We start from the raw sequence: 20,523 nt of genomic DNA on the forward strand, positions 1-20,523 counted from the left end.
GAAATCCAGTTAATTAAAATGTGGCAAGCAAATAATCAACAAGCAATTCAAACTAGAAAAAGACCACAATTCTGCTTCCTCTCTGCCTTTGCCTGCCGTAAATGGCCGTCCAATTGGTAATGGCTCGAAAAAAACCCCACATTCATACGAACCATAAATATGGACTCGTACTACCAAAAAAGGGAAAGGAAAAAAATAAAAGGAGGTTAACCAATTTGTTCGCTTGCGGCTGCTGTAAGTGACAACAAAAGAGGGGGTGGGGCCGGTCAAGGCATTGTCGATTTTTACAAATGAGTTTCCGTATTTCATTCGGATTCCATGCATATTGCATTTTCTATAAATTTCACTCTCTATAAATTTTCACTCTCAAACTGAGTCAATGCAGTGCGTGGGCGGAGGTGCAGATGCAGCTGCAACAGCAACAGCAACAGCATCGGGGTGGCAGCATCAGCACCGAAAATAAATTTTAAATATGTCACAAGCAAAATGAGATAGAATTTTTAGGCGAATATTCGCTGTGCCATGCTGCGTGGGCAGCGATGACCAAATGCAGGGGAAGTCAATGCGCTCTAGCCGAAAAAGTGAAAGCCAGCATCAATCATGTGAGCAGGCGAGGGGATATAGTTGTCAATCGATTCGCAAGAAGTTCAGGGTTGCCTACTGAACTGAACCGTTCGACAATAGTTCTCTACGATCCAGACTACAAGGTGGCAAAACAATAACACTCCCCCACACACCAGACGTGCGATGTCTCAGCTAATTTTCATTGCTACAAGTGCGGACGGGTGTCCTTCAGGGCCTGCCAAATTCTAAATTTTGGCTAACTTTTCAACAGCCCCCAGCATTATCCGCACATATCCGACAATTTGGGTAGAACCAAACATCTAACAAAAACTGTACACATTCGCTACTTACACTATATGGATAGTACGGATTGAATTACTGGAACCATGTGTCCGCTATAGAGAGCTTAGCTTGTACATACATAAATGGGCACCTAGCACTATTATATTTGGCATGCAAATTCCAGGACACAAGTGTGTACCCTCACGTAAAGATGATGCCAGAAATTCCAACTGACGAAGCAGATATGCGATACACTGCATCAGCAGTAACCCACCAAGATGAGGCTCCTCCGTGCTTAGCCGCCTCCTTTGGCACTGACACTTGGCATTTCGCAACCTTCTCGAGCCAAGGCGAGCACTTCAGAAAATTGAAACTTTCAGTTTTATGCCACCATCGAGCACACAGCACAGTACTTTTACATGGCCAAGTGCAACTCTTTTGGCTGACCTTTCAATTTTCTAATATGCTTTAATGCTTCTGCTTGATGCTGTTGGGAGCGGCGCCTATTGCTTAATTCGATTTTGCTTGACTTTGATGCTGGCAAACTTCATTTGTCCGACTCTAAAAGCGTGAAATAGGATTAGGCCGACGGAAATGCATTCAAGCTGACTTAAATCCATTTCTAGTTGGGCAACGATACAAAGTACCAATTAATAATCTATAGGAAATCAGATTTGAGAGGAGTTAGGGAGGAGTTTTATGGAAGGAGAGTTTTTGGAAGAGATCCAAATTAAATTAAGACTGCCAGAAGTATTCCACAAATAGCCATGACCAGAATGAAGTTACTTTGGGCCAAAACGATGACGGGTCAATACTTTTTTCCAGGCTTGTGGATAGATCAGCGTCAGTGCGGCGCCTTAATGCAAGTCTGTGAACGAATTATATTTGGTAAATTTTCTTTACAGGAATCCGAAAGGATCGAACAAGGTGAAAATGAGCAGTGTACGAATTAAACATTTTACCATTTAACCATTTGGTAATTTGGTAAACCATTTTTTTGTGAAGCTCAAGACTCAAGCCACGGAGTACCATTAATAATACGAAAATGTACAGTAATTAGTATCTGATCTACATCCATACAACATTGAAATGCAGCCCTGAATATCGCTCCGATTATAAACGGGAGACAACTCTGCTTTTCACTTTGAATTTGAGCAGGCGACGACTTTCAGTGTGAAAATCCGAACAGTCATCATTTCGAAAAATGTTCCAGCGAGCGGAGCTCATGTAAAGTGGAAAATTAAATATAAAAATTAAAATTCCTCTCAGAGTCGTAGTGAGAAGTGTCGAACAAAATATTCTAAAACTGTATTTAGCACGCGCGTGTTCTCAAGTAAGTTCACACATATTTAAAGTGAAAAATTTCGCATTTGCCGCACACACGAACACGCACGCACACACAAACGCCGGTTTTGTGAACTCACTTGACGAAAAGAAAGAGCGAGAAGAAAAAAGTTGCCAAATCAAAATGGTCACCGAGCCGAAGTCCGTTGAGCCCAAGGTCAGCACCAAGGAGGCGCAGTGCCAGTCATCGGATGCGAGACTTCCCAGCAGGAGCCGGTCTCGCAAGTAAGCAGCCCGAAGGGCGCTCGTGTGGGGATCTTCAATGCCGAGGACTTCTTGTCGCGTGCTCAGATGAACGACAAAATCAACAACATCTTGCGCTCGCCCACCAAGCCGCCCAACGGGGTGCACCAGCGCTCCGTCTACACCAACAACCCATCGCCGGTAAGTGAAATTCCAAGCAATAACGTGAAAGTTTCTTCAATTTTCAGACATTTTGTTTTACAAAACTGCCGCATCATCGCGCTAGCAGGGTATCAACAGCGAGTTAACAGCCGCCGCAGTCTTAACAGCTCGGCAACAGCAGCATTGCCACATCACCTCATTGCCCTCTCCTGTTATTTCAGACCTTCTTATTTTCCGTCTCGCTCTTTTCCACCATTGCTCTCTTACTTTCCGACTTTAATATTCGAATTTTCCTTCCCTATTCCCCCCCTCTTCTCTTCTCTTCTAATACTATTCAAAATAGTTTGGTTATTTTTCTATAAAAATCAAATGCAAATTGGGAAAAACGCACACACGTATGTAAATACATATATGTATATGTATATGTATGTATGTATGTATATGCATGCGTTAACAGAATGTCGACAGAATGTTAGCAACAGTTGCAAAGTCATTCGATTTCTGCGCTGCTGACACTTTCTCTCGTATCTGTCGTTTTCTCTCCTGCCGGTATTCAATTATTTTCTGGCACTTTCACTTCCTCACCTCTTCATTTCCTTCCGGATCTAACTTCCGCTACTACCTCTCGCCTTCTCATCCCCCCTCCCTTAGCAGGCAAGCTTGCGTGTCGGCATGACTGGGGGGCAGCTGTCCCAACGCATGAGCAACATCTCGCTGTCCTCCGGCAAGGACTCCGTGGGCCACATGGATCGCGGCAGCAGCTCCAGTCTCGCTAGCAGCGCCACCGTTGGCACCAACACCATCACCAGCGGCATTTCCAAGGAGTGCGCCAATTACCCCGTCGGCAGTCAGTCGGCCCGTCCATACGTCCAACTGCCGGGCATACACATTTCCAACCCTCCCCAGTACGGGCCAGGGAATATGCAGGAAATAGACGCTGGCAAAATGGCGCACAACGGCAAGGCACTCACAGGGCGCTACAATGCCACGCCCACCTATGGCTTCGACAACGAGCAGAACCACTGCCTGGTAAGGGGCTCCTGCATATCTGTAAATCTAGCCGATTCTATGCTCAATCTCAGAATTCCCAACAGTTGCCGTGTCCAATGCCCCCTCCACCATACGCCTTGGCACGCGTGAGCAGCACACGCAACTTCGAGCTCGAGAACCACACACCGCCGGCATGTCCCGGCTCTGGACCCATTGCCATGACGAACGGCACCATCCAGTTGCGCCTCCGCGATGGCGTGCGGTGAGTGTGGACGCCCCCAGCCCCTTGGCTCTTCTTTAAGACCGACCCCTAATGTTAATACCTTTCTTTGCATGGGGCAGCATTGACATGACTCTGGACAAGGCGGTGCGCGTGCTCAATCAGCGCAGCATGGTGGCAGTTGCTCTATCACGCAACTGCAGCAACTCGGCTTTGATCCACCCCAATGGACGCATCTTGCAGAGCGGCGCTAAAGTCGAAATAGTCACCTACGACGACATGAAGGGCAATAACTTTGTGTGAGTGGGAATGGCCCTTACCCCAACGTGGCATCTTTTGAATCCTTTGAATTATCTTCCCATTACAGTCGCTATGCCAAGATGTGGTACAAGGGTGTGTGGACGGTTTTCTAAGGGTTAAACTACAAAGAGAGTGAGAGCGCTCTAACTGCGATTGCCCACTCGGAGAACGGCGTCGTTTCATGCTAGGGCGGCGTAACCTCGTTTCCGATCACGAAGAAGAGCCTTCGTTTGCGTTTCGACGAAATCACAACGACAATTAGCAGTTGCAGCCGGCCGCGCTTAAACCCGTATTACCCATTACATTGTACTCTATACGCGATTAAGATTAAAGTTTAAGTTGATTGAAGTCCAAATGAATAAATCTCGAATTGTCTATATCGTGTAGTACATTATTAAACGCAAAGATTCCCCAGAGCATTTCTGCTCAACATTGAAATCTCGTAGCGAGGATTTCACAACATTTTTGGTGGCCCATGAGGGGAACCGCGTTTAATTCGTACTATACGCATATGATTCTACCTCGTTCCGCGTTCAGTTAAATGTACAAATAAAATCATATTTTACCGGCTGCAACTGTAAACGGCAAACACAACGCAAACCAACGGTTTATCCAACAGCCGCTATCTCTCGCACGAAGCAGGGACAAAGAAGACCAGACGATAGCTCGGCGCCTGGACAGTAGCACACAACAACAACACAAGCCGCCGGTTAGACAGCAGCCTCTCTCTCGTGCAAAGCAGAGACCAAGAGACCAACGAGCGTTCTGTTGCTGCACATCATCTCTAGACACAAGGCCTCAACTCAACGCTCACAGTAGCACAGTTTCTGCTCTCCGCTCGGACAACACCAACAACAACGACTCGCAAGTTCTCTTAAGCTACGCTTTAAGCAAAGAGAAGCACTCCCGAGTACCAGAGTAAGTGTTTCGTTGTGGGTATTTTGTACAAGGTCAAAGAGAGTGCAACTAAGGGGGAGAAAGGTACATACACATATAACAGCAACATGTCAACAGCCGAGTCCCACGACCTCGAAGCTGATCCTCAGGTGGAGATCGACAATCTCAGTGTTATTCAGACAAATCTCATTGCGAGGGTTAATCAAACGGTGCGTAATTTCAGAAAGGATGGCGCAGATCGGAAAACAAAAGCTTATTTTCAAACGCGCTTACAAACTTTGCAACGGTTCTTAGGTGAATTTGAGCAAAATCATCAACGTTTACTAATACTTCGATGTCCAAGTACGCATAGTTATGTGTCCAGCGAAGTGGCCTTTCGCTTTGATGAAGACTATACAACGGCATTCAGCATCATATCAGAGGCCTACGAAAATGTATGTCCAAGAGCACCACCGGTACAGCAGAATCCGGAGCCAGCAAATCCATCTGTATCATCAGTGCAATTGCCCAAGCTACCTGTACCGACATTTACAGGCAAGTTTGTGGATTGGCCGGCATTTCACGATGCATTTGTTCAACTAATCCATAACAACCAGAAACTGTCCGACGTCCAAAGGTTTCATTTCCTGAAGCAAGCTCTTCCCTCGGATCGCGACGAGGATATTCAGCAGATGGCGCTTGCGGGAAATAACTATGCAACAGCTTGGAGTCTCGTCCTCAAGCGATACGACAACAAACGGCTGCAATTTATGTACCATATGAACGGTTTGTATGACTTGCCACAGTTGACAAAGGAGCAGTCTGCTGATATAAAACATATGCTTAATGTTGCGACGGTTTGTCTCAATGCTTTCAAGAATCTAGATGTTCAGCATTGGATGGCTCATCATCTCACTTCCAGACTGCCAAGCACGACACTGCAAGCTTGGGAGCTCCATCTCGGTAGCTCTGCCGAACTTGCCACATTTTCTCAGCTACAATCATTTCTCAACGACCGTCTCGTCAGCATCGATGTGTTCGAAAATCGAGGCCACTCCACAACGCGGACACCTGTGCCGCAGCCTGTCAATCAAAGGCACCCGAAGAAGTCAGTTGGCAACGTAACATACAAGGGCAACAGTTTCCACGCCAAGACTGCGGTTGCCGAACACACTCGCTGCCCTCACTGTAGCGACAGTCACAATCTTCGGCATTGCCCGGACCTTTTGTCCAAGGACTGCTTTGCAAGGAAAGCCATCGTCGATCAAGCAAAGGCATGCCTCAACTGTCTGAGCCGTTCCCATGCACTTTCAAAATGTACCAGTAAAAGGAACTGCACGCAGTGTGGTCAAAGACACCATACACTGCTGCACTTCTCAACTCCTGCTCAGGTGGCAACACAGCCTCACGCAGCCTCCCATAGCGCTCGTTCCGGTAACTCCTGGCAGTATACAACGAGCGACTCATCTGGCAGGGCTACACCTACGCAACTCTACGCTAGGACCCCACTTCCTACTCAGAGCACTGCACAGCCTCTCCCAGTTGTTCCCAACACTAGTTCCGGTGGTCATCCACAGTCTGCAGCGACCGACTCGTCTGTGAGAACACACTCTGCGCAACTAGTCTCCGCTACGGCAACGCATCACGGACCCAGCACTGTCCTTCTGGCCACTGCCCTGGTCACAATCCACAACCCCCACACTGGCCAAGCAGCTGTGGTACGTGCGTTAGTGGATTCAGGCTCGGAAGGAACCCTCATTACAGAGCACACAGTGCAGGCTCTCAACCTCAAGCGGAGTCCAATTTCGGCAGAAATTGCTGGAGTTGGGACCACCTCCAAGAACAGGTGTACCTACACTACAGAATTGGCATTAAGTTCTTGTACTTCGCAGTTTTGTACTACCATTGATACTGCGTTTATACTTAAAACGCTTACATCGCAATTACCTTCAAAATCCATCAAATTGCAGCAATGTCCTCATTTGAACGGAATAGAACTCGCCGATCCCAGGTTCTACAAATCACAACGGATTGATCTTCTGCTAGGAGCGGACGTAATCCCACAGATCCTGCTTTCAGATATCCGCAGAGGAAAGGAGAACCAACCAATTGCACAGCACACCCATCTTGGCTGGATAGTCTTTGGTCGAGCCACTTCCACACGCTCACACGCTGTCACCATTAGATGTCACCACAACAGAAATTCTTCGAAATGGAGCATCTCGGTTCTGCAAAACAGCTCACACCAGAAGAGCGATGGTGCGAGGAGCATTTTAAACGAACTCACATCCGTCAACGAAACGGCAAGTATTTGGTACGGTTACCACTTAAGCGTTTGTTTGACCCTTCGCAGGTGCTAGGCAAATCACGTCAAATCGCGATTAATCGATTCCAAATGCTTCAACGAAGATTCCAAAGGCAGCCGGAGCTGCAAGCCAAATATTCGGAAGTCATGAAGGAGTACTTTCAACTAGGCCAGGTGACCAAAGTAACAACCAAGGAGCAGCAGCATTGCATCATTAGCAAGGAGAATGGAATCGAGTCCACATGTTGCACCTTGCCTCATCACGCAGTATTCAAAGAGGAAAGTGTCACTACTAAGGTTAGAGTAGTATATGACGGCTCCTGTAAAACGTCAAACGGAAAATCGCTCAATGACGTCCTATGCACCGGACCAGCGCTCCAAAACGATCTAGCCGGCGTGGTCCTGAATTGGCGTTTCCATCGTTTTGTTTTTGCTGCCGACATTCAGAAGATGTATAGATGCATTGACATGAATGCAGAGGATTCGCAATATCAACGCATCTTTTGGCATGACGAACACAACCAAGTAGCTGAGTATTGTCTCAACACAGTTACGTTTGGAACCGCTTCAGCTCCTTACACAGCCATTCGCGTCATACATCAACTGGCGCAGGTTGAACGAGACCGATACCCACTCGCGGAAAGGGTCCTTTGACACGAAATATACGTGGACGACGTACAAAGCGGAGCTTCCACTCGCGAAGGAGCATTAGAAATTCAAAATCAATTGATCGGAGCCTTACGATCAGCAGGAATGGAGCTTCGAAAGTGGTCTGCGAATGACGCTTCTCTGCTACAAGACATACCTCCAGACCATTTGTCTCAGAAGACATTATTAGAGTTTGAGTACCAAGATCCCGTTAAAACCTTAGGCCTCTATTGGCATCCACATCAAGACTATTTTGGGTTCAAGATAAATTTTGAAATCAGTCACGCACATACTAAACGTTCTTTACTTTCCACAGTCGCCCGACTGTACGACCCATTAGGTTCCATCACGCCCTGTGTCATGACCGCGAAGGCGATACTCAAGGACTCATGGATGGCCCGCATCAAACGCAACGATGGCAGCCTAGCACAACTGGACTGGGATGAACCGCCATATGTCGAGCAAATTCAAGTACCACGATGGCTGCGCTTCAACATCCACGAGCTTGCGTCATCACAGCTACATGTTTTCTGCGATGGATCATCACTGGCGTATGCAGCATGTGCATATATTCGTGCAGAGCTACCAAACGGAATGATTCAAACTCATTTGCTAGCTGCACGCAGTCGAGTCACACCCACGAAACCGATCACAGTTCCACGAGTCGAACTTTCGGGTGCGCTGCTGGCAGTTAAACTGGCAAAATGGATCCGGGACCAACTTCGCACTGCAGGACCACCTATGGCAACCTTCTATTGGTCAGATGCTACTATCGTTTTGTTTTGGATAAATGGAGACCCCCACCGATGGCAAACCTTTGTGTCAAATCGCGTTGGACAGATTTTGGAGCATAGAACATCAACTCAGTGGAGACATGTACCTACTGCGGTAAACCCAGCGGACTGCGCAACTCGTGGCTTAGCACCACAAGAGTTAGCAGTACATCCATTATGGTGGTCTGGACCATCATGGTTACAGCAGCCGGAAAGCCAATGGCCGGCAAACGGAGTTCCCAGTCAGGACATCGACAGGACTATACTCGAGGAGAAACCATCAGTTTTGTTCCAAAATGCTGTGCAAGTCTCGGAGGCTCCAGAAGCCTTCATCCAAAACTCGTCCTCATACGACAGGTTAATATCAGTCATGGCATATGTTCTACGGTTTATACATAACATTCAAGCCAAAGGGGACAAACTGTCTGGACCACTGAGTGTGCAGGACCTCGACAACGCTTTAATTCATCTCGTTCGCAGCATTCAACAGGAGGTCTACGCGACAGAGATATTGAGGTTGAAGGGAAACAAGGCACTATCGGGCACACACAAGCTGTGTCAAATATCCCCATTTCTAGATGACCAACAAATTCTACGAGTCAGAGGTCGACAGCGAAATGCAATGCACCTTCCGATAAGCCAGCGACAACCAATGATCATTCCCAATCATCATCATTTTACCGATCTCGTCGTGCGTAATGACCACCGTCTCGCACTCCACGGCGGCACCGAATTAACGCTGGCCACTATTCGACACAAATTCTGGATAGTCAACGGAAAACAAACTGTCAAACGCATTCTTCGACAATGCGTCCGATGTTTTCGTCACCGACCGAAACCAGCAGCACAATTGATGGCCGATCTTTCCCTACATAGAGTCAATCCGCCAACTCGTGCATTCATCGCCACCGGAGTGGACTATACAGGCGCGTTCGAAATTCAAGCATCCAGATTCCGTGGACACACAAACTACAAGGCGTATATGGCAGTTTTCATCTGTTTGGCTACAAAGGCAATTCATCTTGAAGCGATCACGGGCTTAACCACCGAACACTTTCTCATGGCCCTACAACGTTTCATCGCGCGTCGGGGCTACTGTCAACACATGTATAGCGACTGCGGCACGAACTTCATTGGTGCCGACCGGGCTCCTAAACCCTGGCAAATACATTTGAAACGAGAGCTACCCACAACTGTAATAGCTGCTTTAGCGGCCCGAAACGTCCAATGGCATTTTAATCCACCGCATAGTCCTAATTTCGGAGGCCTTTGGGAGGCAAATGTAAAGTCTGTCAAAACACATCTCTATCGAGCCTTTTCAGGATATAAAATGACCTACGAACAACATGCTACCGTGCTAACACAAATTGAAGCCTGTTTAAATTCCAGGCCATTATGTCCACTAAGCGCGGAGCCGGAGGACCTAGCTGTCCTCACCCCGGCACCTTTTCTTATTGGAGATTCAGTATTAGCACTGCCGGATGTAACGACAAGGGATGTTCCACTCACAGTCCAATTTCTGGAAGGACAGAAAATGATCCGGCAATTTTGGAAACGTTGGAGTTCGGATTGGCTATCACATCTTCAAGCCCGTCCAAAGTGGCGACATGAAACCGACAATCTACAAGTCAGCGATCTAGTAATTGTCAAGGATGACCGACTGCCACCCAACGAGTGGAAACTGGGAGGGATAATAGAAGTTCACCCTGGAGCTGACAGTTTAGTCAGAGTCGCAACTGTTAAAACAGCATCTCGCGTATACAAACGATCGGTCTCTAAACTATGTCGGCTACCGTTGCCACAGACCTCAGAATAATCCTACCACCGTTGCTAGCTCTATTCGACCATACATGTACCATAACGAACACTTTATTTATTCACAGAGCATTCACATGTGACATCCTTTGGTTTCTAATACTGGTCCCAGTATTGGGGGCGGCATGGACGGTTTTCTAAGGGTTAGTGCGGGTGTGTTGGTTGCTGACGACGTCTTGCCAATTCCTGCTCCAATTCCTGCTCCAATTCCTGCTCCAATTCCTGCTGCAATTCCTACTCCAATTCCTGCTACAGCCATTGCTGCCAATTCCTCTGCCCTTGTACCGAGATCTCTTTTAGGAGTGGCTCCACCATCTCGATCTCGCTCGGGACTTCAACTTAAAGCAGTGGTCCCTCGGAAAGCAATATTTGTTTCTCGTCTTATTCCTGAGGCTACAACGGAGGATGTTAAACAACATCTTGCCGCTAAAATTAACACTTCGCCTGTTGATATAGTTGTGACTAAATTTGCATTTAAACATAAGCGCAACATATCATCCTTTAAAATTCTTCTCCCTGATTCTTTACTATCCTGTTCTCTAGAACCGTCAATATGGCCTGAGCATACAATTGTGCATGAGTTCCCTCTCAAAGATTCGAACTCGAATCCAAGAATTACCGAACATGCTCCAAAAAACTGATGTACTATTTTTCCATGCACTATCAGAACGTTCGCAGTTTGCTGGGAAAGTTGCGTCAAATTCATACTAATAGCGCGTCCTTTGATTTCGATGCCATCGCGTTTACCGAAACCTGGCTTAACTCCTCTGTCAATGATCACGAAATTTTCATTGATAGTTACACTATTTATAGAATGGACCGCCCATCTTTTGCAGGTGGGGATCTGATTGCAGTTAAATCTGTTTTCTCATCTGAGTTATTCAATAACATTCATGGAATTGAATTTGTTGCAGTCAAAGTTCGTGTTGGCTCCGCATTTTTCTATTTAACCTGCTCTTACATTCCTCCCAGGTCTGATGCTGAGCTTTACTTACACCACCTTTCAGCAATTAATAATGTTGTTTCTACATTAGGGTGCAATGATCGAATTATTGTCATGGGGACTTTAACCTCCCATTTCTTTCTTGGCTGCCTTGTAATGACGCTAACCTGTTGTTTCCCAATTGCCATAATGACTTTATCAATGGGCTAACGGATATTTCCCATGTCCAAATTAATGCCGTTAAAAACATTAGGGACAGACTTCTTGACCTCGTTTTTGTTAACGATGGTTCTCTTGCTACTGTATCTAGAGCAAGCCCAATATCTCTCCCTGAAGATCCTTACCATCCAACTTTGTTGATATCACTGGAGTGTACACAATCTGGAGGTGCTGACAGTTCCATGGCTCCTTGTCACATAAAGTGTTTTCGCAAAACAAACTTTATTGATTTAGATCTACATCTCTCGCGTGTTGATTGGTCGTTTCTTTATTCATTACCGAACATAGATGCAACTGTTAACTCGTTTTATAGTTATATTTACTCCGCCCTTAATACGTTTGTTCCAGATATCACTGTACCTGTATCGTCCAAGCCTCCCTGGCTCTCCAAGTATTTGTCATACTTAAAAAATAATAAATCCCGGCTCTATAAAAAGTACCAGAAGTCGGGCTCCACGTTGGCCTTAGCTCTATACTCCTCCGCTCGCTCTCTGTTCCTTGCCGTCAATAGTCAGTGTTATAATCATTACCTTTCACAATGTAGTAGTAACTTTCGTAGTGATCCTAAAAAATTCTATTCGTTCGTTAATTCTAAGCGCAAGTCAAACGTTTTTCCTCCGTCCCTTCATTACCAGAACAAAACAGAAGCTTCTGCTGTTGGTATTGCAAATTTATTCGCTAACTTTTTCCAAACAACGTACTCGTCTCATATTTACAACGCATACACTCCGTATCCGTACCAGCTACCTCAAGCTAACAGCATTTCTCTGCCCTTTTTCGAGGAAAGCGTTGTTCTGGAAGGTTTGTCATCTATGGACATATCGTTTTCTGCGGGTCCAGATAAAGTACCAAGTTGCATCTTAAAACACTGTGCCCAGTCCCTTTGCAAACCCTTGACCTTTCTCTTCAACCTCTCCTTGGAACAGTCTTGTCTCCCAGTAATTTGGAATGAGTCCTACATCATTCCGCTTCACAAAAAAGGTTCAAGATCAAACATTGAAAACTATCGTGGTATCGCAAAGCTTTCCGCCATCCCGAAGCTTCTTGAGTTCCTGGTCACCCGGCAACTGCAACATCTTTGTTGCAGCTTGATATCTCCGTCGCAACACGGTTTTTTCAGACATCGTTCAACATCGACTAACCTTCTTGAGTTTTCTAATCTAATCCACAGTGGTTTTCAAATTGGTTTGCAGACGGATGTAGTTTTTACGGACTTCAGCAAGGCATTCGATTCTGTGAACCATGCTCTGCTTATTCAAAAGCTCTCTTTATTAGGGTTCCCAACGAATCTTCTAGATTGGATTTTGTCCTATCTCTCTAACCGTACTCAACGTGTTTTGTTTTCTAACGTGTTGTCAAATACTGTTAATGTTACTTCAGGTGTGCCACAGGGAAGTCATCTGGGCCCGCTTCTGTTTATTTTATTTGTGAACGACCTTCCTCAAGTTATAACATACTCTACTACACTAATGTATGCTGATGATGTCAAAATCTGTCTTTCTTACTCTGATTGGTATTTGCACACACGCCTTCAACTTGATCTAAGTGAACTACTATTGTGGTGTTCAACTAATCTTCTTTTTCTGAACCTTTCCAAATGCAAACTTATGACATTTTACCGTCGCGCTCCTCATTTTGTCTCATATGTTCTAGGAAATCATGTCCTTGAGCGAATTTCGAGTTCAAATGACCTCGGAGTCCTTTTTGATCATAAGATGTGTTTCAACACCCATATAGCTGCAACTGTAAATAAAGCTAAGGGTGTTTTAGCGTTCATCAAGCGTTGGCCCAAGGAGTTTGACGACCCGTACGTTACGAAAGAACTGTACATCTCGTTAGTACGTCCTATATTGGAGTATTGTTCTTGTGTGTGGGGCCCGCAGTATAAAGAGCAGCAGGCTGTTATTGAATCCGTGCAAAAGCAATTTTTAATTTTTGCCCTTCGGAACTTTAACTGGGACTCGGGTAGAATCTTGCCACCCTACCGGTCTAGGCTAAATCTTATTGACCTGCCGTCGTTGCACCATCGCAGAATATGCAATGGCGTAATGTTCGTGCACAAGCTCCTTCTTGGGACTGTTGACTCCCAAACTCTCTTGGGTCAGATTGACTTGGCCGTTCCATCCAGACCTACCCGTACTTTTAGGCCTATCCGTCTACCCATATGTAGTACTAATTATGCTGTTCATGAACCTTTTAGGGTTTTATGCCATAATTATAACTCCCTCTGTCAAACCCTATCCCCTGAACTGTCTCTTAAACTAATTGCATGCAATATTTATAATCATTTAAATTTAGCTAACTTTTAACTTATCCTTTTCCGCCTTTAGTAACGAAGTACCATTATTAACAGATAATTTGTTAATTTAATAAATAAATAAAATAAAAAACTACAAAGAGAGTGAGAGCGCTCTAACTGCGATTGCCCACTCGGAGAACGGCGTCGTTTCATGCTAGGGCGGCGTAACCTCGTTTCCGATCACCATGAAGAGTCTTCGTTTGCGTTTCGACGAAAACACAACGACAATTAGCAGTTGCAGCCGGCCGCGCTTAAACCCGTATTACCCATTACATTGTACTCTATACGCGATTAAGATTAAAGTTTAAGTTGATTGAAGTCCAAATGAATAAATCTCGAATTGTCTATATCGTGTAGTACTTATTAAACGCAAAGATTCCCCAGAGCATTTCTGCTCAACATTGAAATCTCGTATCGAGGATTTCACAACAGTGTGAGCTTCACCAGCGAGGCGTGCGCTCTCATCTGCCTGGTGGACACAGCCGGGACGCGCACCACAACCGACACTTTCACCGATCTGACCAAGGACTACACCCTGGCAGTGTTCTATGAGTGAGTCCCCCAGGCCAATTGCATCGCTTCTTATTTGGCTAATTTCGATTTAATTCCCGAACTTCTCGCAGCGACTCGCGGCATGGTCCCTCTTATATGGCTGAAGCCCATGACGTGATTGCCAATTCAGCTTACACCTGTACCGAGGATGGCACTGAGATCTATGACTTAAACGGATTTCACATCACCCAGGCAGCCGATGGCCTGGTGAAGGTCACTCGTGTGGACAACAAGTGCTTGATTCGCACCATTCCCGGCAATGGATCGGCCACTTTGACCACACCTGGCATCCATTGCACTGCCTCTCTGGGCAAGACCTCGCATCTGTTTGTTCGGTGAGTGTCAAACCGATGCTCTTAACCTCCCCCTCCCCCTCCCCCTCGCCTATCATCCTGCTCTACTAGCTTCCGTTCTGTTCTGTCCTTTGTAGTCGCAATGAGAAGCGCATGCACTTCTATGGATCCTGTTTCATTGTACGCAACGCCGGACCCTCCGCCGGCTTCAATGAGAACAGCCTGCTGATTGTCTACTGAGCGGCGTTCGTAGTCCGGAGATAGAAACGGCGCAGTGGTAGCCCATCCCACACGCACACACTCACACATGTCAACACATTTCACCTGGAACACATACATAGACACCTACAGCAGCACACTTGAGGGACCTTGACGTGGAGAGAGGGATTCAGTTAGGATCCCGGAATTTAGGAATATCAAAATCAATTTGGGAAATAAGTTAGAAAGCAAATATGTTCGTACAAAAACCACACACACACACCTCAGCGAAGGAACTCAGCCCAGTCCTATCTGGGTTCCGATTGCTCGACATGGGCGCAACACAACCACACCACCAACCCCCAGGGAATACTAGTTGTCTTTCGTTTACCATTGCCTACATATATATCATGCCGTATATATGCGTGTATTACTAGTTGTTATTGCAAATCGGGAGCGCTTTCCTGCTTCCCCAAATCAGTTGGCCAAATCAGACCGATCTCAAGCTGAAGCGGAACCAATCAGAGCCGAATCGCATCGAACAGGGCCGTGCCAGTGTTTGGTGTTCAAAAAAAGAAACATCGTTTTTCTACTCGTTTCCATTTCGGCTTTTTCAGTTCTTCTAAATTGTTTCTTTTACGCAGTTCAGTTCTAAATTTTGTTTGATAGACTTTAAAAATGGCAAAACTCAAGAAAAAAAAGTTTAAAGAAATATCTCACAAAAAAAAATTTACAAAATTATGCACAGTTGGTGCGTCTGATTAAGCAACAACAATTTTAGTAGATCAGAGGACTAGTTCTCTTGGGCGTTACGTTTAGGCAACGTAACGCCAGTGCCGATACATTATTTCTAAGCTACCAGTTCTTTCAATGCAATCCAATAATGTTCATCCACACCCGTAGCATACAGACACTCGAACACGTAACCCATAATCACACACACCGCACACTCTTTACAAGAGGCAAAAGAAAGTGAATTATTTGCAAGAGGCACAGCGCCAGCCACATTTAAAACAGCCACAGGACACACATGAAAGATAGAACAGATCCTGTGAAAGGTAGAAAGTGAGAGTTTATTAAATTAACCCCAATTGTAATTTGATTAAAAGACACTTGTCCTGTGAGGAGGACAATGAAAGAAACCCCCATACAAACACAAAACATAGGCTTAATATATACATAAATACGATGGCATGTCCAATTATAATACAAAGTTAAGCCCAGTGTGAAAAACCGGGATTAGCCTTACGTCAATCTCCAACACCTAAATTTTCTATCATGTAAAGAGAAATTCATGTGCCCCAAAATCAATACTATGGAAGTATAATAAATTTAAAATGCAATCTGTTCATTCAATCAATTTATTTATTCCTCCAAAAGAATGGTGGAGCAATGGAGCTCGTTTCGTTTCCTACCCTCCATCCTTTGCTAATTTCTTGGTGGAAAGAAAATGTCGACTGCCTCCTGCCCCGTGCCTTTATGTGTTCGAGTATTTATGTACCTTCTGTCATACATGGCCGGGGGTATCGTAAATTTACAACAAAATTGTTTTATGGCCCCACTCCATGGGCCCTCCTGGCCCCCTCAGGCGGAGCTTGGCGTTTACGCCGTCACCTGAAGTGCCATCAGGAGTTGGACAATTTCAGGCCCTAGACGACAGTTTGGTTCGGTTTCCCATCTTTAAGAGAACTTGGAATTTAATCATTTAAATTTCTGTGAGGATTTCCAAGAAAATAAATTTGAATATCTGCCGCTATAGAGTTTATATTTAAATCCGATTTAATGTAAAAGCGGATTACGCTCTTCCATTTTGAAGGGACTTCGGATAAGCCCTATCTTCGGAGACATCGGGATATGGAAGACCTTTTTGATCTCCAAAAACCAAGCTTCGCGGGGATACAAATATTTCGTTGAATTTTTAATCGCACATTTACGACACAGCTGTTTTTATTTTATCGTAGCGTGACAACCCTGGGCGGCCAGTGTGTACACTCTTTTGGACTACAATATTGTTTGTCTTGCTGTTGACAGCGGTAAATTAGGCAAATGGAAGGAAAAGTACATTGATATTTAATTAGTAAAATGTCTTGAGCCTTGTCGTTACCTGCAAACAAATCCAAATGCACAGGGATATCGGATCGACTGTCATGCAGACTACAGTTTCCAACAAACTTAACCTGGAGCTGGAGGTGGAGGTAGGCACGCGGCGCGGATGCTACAGCGCTGGCTGTGGCTGATGATAAAGATTATTGGATAATGTCTTGGCGGAACTATCTGCCACGTCTGTCTGTGTCATAACAAGAAAGTTGTTCCATGGTTAGAGATACACAAAGAGAGAGAAAGAGAGATGCATACGGAAAGTGTGTGAAAGCGTGGAGCAGTGAGAGCGGGTGCGGAAGCCACAGCGTGGATACAGAAGCAGCGGTAAGTACAAATAGCCCAACCAGGGAAGGATCAAAATATTGATGTCTGGAATGGCTTTATTCAAGTGTGAGAGCCTAACTGGGACTCGTGCGAGCAAAGGACCGACCCCACATATGTATCTGTGGCATATTCAATGCTCACGCTTGTGTGACTGCGCCCCTGCGAGTCCTTGTCTGCATCCATTTGCCACTCGCACACGTGTGCCCAACATCAAAAGCTTTTCACACTTAATTGGGCGTAAAATTAAATCAGAATTGATTATAACACTTGAATGACAACAGCCGTGGCCGTGTTGCTGATGTCAATGGCATCAGAGGGAGCCGCATCCTGCCAGCATCCAAGCCCCCAAGCCTCCCAGCTCCCAGCTCACACTCCACCTCCTGCCAGCAATTCCGCTGGCATTCTAAGCATAAGCAAACTTTTTGGTTTCGATTTTCCCCAGCTGACGCACGGCACGGCAAGGCACGGCACGTCGGTGACTTCGGCCACGTTCCTGCCGCTTCTCGGGGCTCCTGCCACTTCCGAAGCCGGGCACTCCCGAGACAGAGCGCACTAATTGCTGCTGGGAACTTCCCTGGGGAGGCTCCCCCGCAACCCTGTTTTTCATCGGAAAGTTTATGAAATTCAATTTCCCCCAAAAATGGGGAATGGAATGGAAAAAGGCCGGGCATCAATTTACTGCATTATCGTTTAATGAGCCGACAATTATGCGAGGCCCCTCTGCTTCGGCACCATGCACGTCACTAGATATTCAATTAACTTGAATTCACAGCCATAATTCTCTCATTCCACATGCATTTGGCCAGGGCATAGGGCAAGTCAACTCGATTTCCGGCTATTAAGACATGGCTGAATTTCAGACGGAATGCAACGCCATGGAGTGCCGAGTCCAGGCAGGATAATTACATTTTAACCGGGTGATTCGAGCGGAGAGGAGAGTCGACAGCGGAGAGGAGAGTCGACAGCAACGTCAACGGTAATGGATAAGTGCACATCTTCCGCCGCCCTGGGGGTCCTGGGAGCCGTCCTGGGGCACGGCACATTTAATGGGAAATGAATGGCAATGTTGGAGGTAGAAAATTATGAAAACGTTCCCAGGGGTAAGTTGTACGAAAACCAGCACAAAGTGCCCTCCATAATCTTCCACTTAAAGTTGATAAAAAATGTAAACGACTTTCATTTCGCCCGGGAGCGATACCTCTGACGAGGACTTCAAAGGACAGCTGGAAGACCCAGGACAAACTCGAGGCGAAAGTGAGTAGCTCATTGAATTGGATGGATTGTCATCCCAGTCGGTGACAGCAATCAAATCAATCACACCAGCCTCCACCTGAGTAGAGCAGGCAGGTCAAAGTGCGGCAGCCTTGGAGGATAAAGAATGGAACCCTTTTCTGACATTTGGTGATTTTTTGCGATGCAGCAAGAGGGTATTCCTACACCGATTGGGGCAAAACTTGGGCTAGGTACAGCTGGCAAGGCCGATAGCTTGATCCGATTCATAAATAATATACAGCTAAGAGTACTATATGTTTGGATTCATTGGGAATCCGTGCGTGGTGATGTCTAATGCAATTTGCGTAATTGAAACACACTCGAAAGCAATTAAATTTCCTGTGGTTGGACCACTCTCCGGCAATGAGATTCGTTGGAGTAATTGCAATCGAGATTCCCAACTAATCTTCAGGTAAAACAATCCATAATGGAGCAGAAGTTTTGTTTGCACTCGGCATTTAACAAGTTTGAAGTTTTAATTTGCTTTCGCCCCAACAAAAACAACTACAGAATACAGAATAACAAAAGTGTCAACACGATTTTAATTGAATTTAATTAAGCCGCAAAGTAAAGCCTCTCAGCACTCTTGTCTGTGGACCGACCAACAGAAATTTAAAATATTTGCGCTAATCCACTTGGCAACGGCCTAACAGAAATGAACAGCTGGTGCCAGTCCAGGCCTCTTCAATGGGCCAACTTTCGGATAAAAGAGGTACGTGCCAAAGGCTTCAAATACTCGTATTTGCTGGGGCCAAAGGACGTACAATAAACTCGAAGCAATCCGAAGAGCAAAGTTGCGATCTGGAAATTTATGGATGGCGAAGGCCAAAATGTTTTGCTGTAGGCCCAGGCCCAGGCTGTTGGCCCAGCTTTGAAAATGTCACATGCTCCTCACACCCACAGCTACACCCACACCCTGTGTGGTCTGGGTCTTGGTCTGGGTCTGGGTCTGGCCATTGTCTGTCATTGATGCCAGCTGGTGTCGGTACAGGTTTTCAAAGGATGCTATTCCCGACATAATTAAGTTAATGCCACCGTGTTGTACGAAATCTCTTCGATGCGCTGCGCTAAAGCTGAAAGTCTCATTATTTCCTATTTAAAGTCATTACCACGTTATCTGCAGCCTTCAATGGAAGTGGGTTCTCGTTCTCCTGCAACTTCCAGCAGCCACCGTCGCCCAGTCCCCATTCTTTAGTTAACGATTTCATTTCAATTGACAATTTAATTAAGTCTAATGGTAAAATGTTGTCAAGCAATTATCATGCTTATGTAGCTCTTAATTTTCCGTATTTTTCGCGCTCCCCCAACCTTGGTAAGGCCATTTTCCTGGCCAGAGGTGTATGTAAATCGAATTTCAAACGAGGCGAAGGCCAAAAAGCGCTGCATACGTGTTGTGTACCCTATTGTGGAGCGAAAAAATTAGTATATACATACATACATATAGTTAAATATGCGACACTTCAGTTTAAGTTTTAAAAAAGGTTTTATTCTTTCACTTAAACTTAGCGTACATTGGTTAGTTATTTCCCCGACGATGACTGAGGTCTGATGTCTTGAACGGAATTAACTTTGGTTGAATTCTCCGACGGTGTCGCGATTGACGCTTGTCTTGAACAGAACTGAGTTGGCTTCTTAGATGTAGACTATTTACATATATTATGATGCTCGGTTTGGGATTCGGATTTGGATTCGGAGGCGTTGGCTTCGACTTCGGCTTCGGAGATGGAGTACGTGACTCGATCGATATGTGGGAAAGGCGGCTTTTGATGAAAGGCTTCCGCTGCGTTTGATCGGTGTTGCATTACTTGGGGGTGGCTGAGAATAGGGCCTCTGATTGGTCAGCTAGGATGGTGTGATTCTT

The 20,523-nt window shown here is 45.7% G+C and overlaps 2 protein-coding genes across 2 annotated transcripts; both read left to right on the top strand.

Annotated features, from left to right (window-relative positions):
• The first annotated feature begins 2,481 nt into the window (after positions 1 to 2,481).
• Positions 2,482 to 3,791, top strand: LOC117194809. The gene is made up of 3 exons (XM_033399292.1): positions 2,482 to 2,574; positions 3,187 to 3,564; positions 3,630 to 3,791. The coding sequence occupies exons 1-3, from the start codon at positions 2,482 to 2,484 to the stop codon at positions 3,789 to 3,791; spliced, it is 633 nt and encodes a 210-aa protein (XP_033255183.1).
• Positions 3,792 to 14,347: 10,556 nt separating this feature from the next.
• LOC117194345 lies at positions 14,348 to 15,132 on the top strand. Its single transcript, XM_033398914.1, has 3 exons — positions 14,348 to 14,475; positions 14,547 to 14,810; positions 14,906 to 15,132. The coding sequence occupies exons 2-3, from the start codon at positions 14,572 to 14,574 to the stop codon at positions 15,006 to 15,008; spliced, it is 342 nt and encodes a 113-aa protein (XP_033254805.1). The 5' UTR covers positions 14,348 to 14,475; positions 14,547 to 14,571; the 3' UTR covers positions 15,009 to 15,132.
• Positions 15,133 to 20,523: the final 5,391 nt, after the last annotated feature.

The sequence above is a fragment of the Drosophila miranda genome (genome assembly GCF_003369915.1).
Source record: "Drosophila miranda strain MSH22 chromosome Y unlocalized genomic scaffold, D.miranda_PacBio2.1 Contig_Y3_pilon, whole genome shotgun sequence".
In the NCBI taxonomy this organism is placed as follows: Eukaryota; Metazoa; Arthropoda; class Insecta; order Diptera; family Drosophilidae; genus Drosophila; species Drosophila miranda.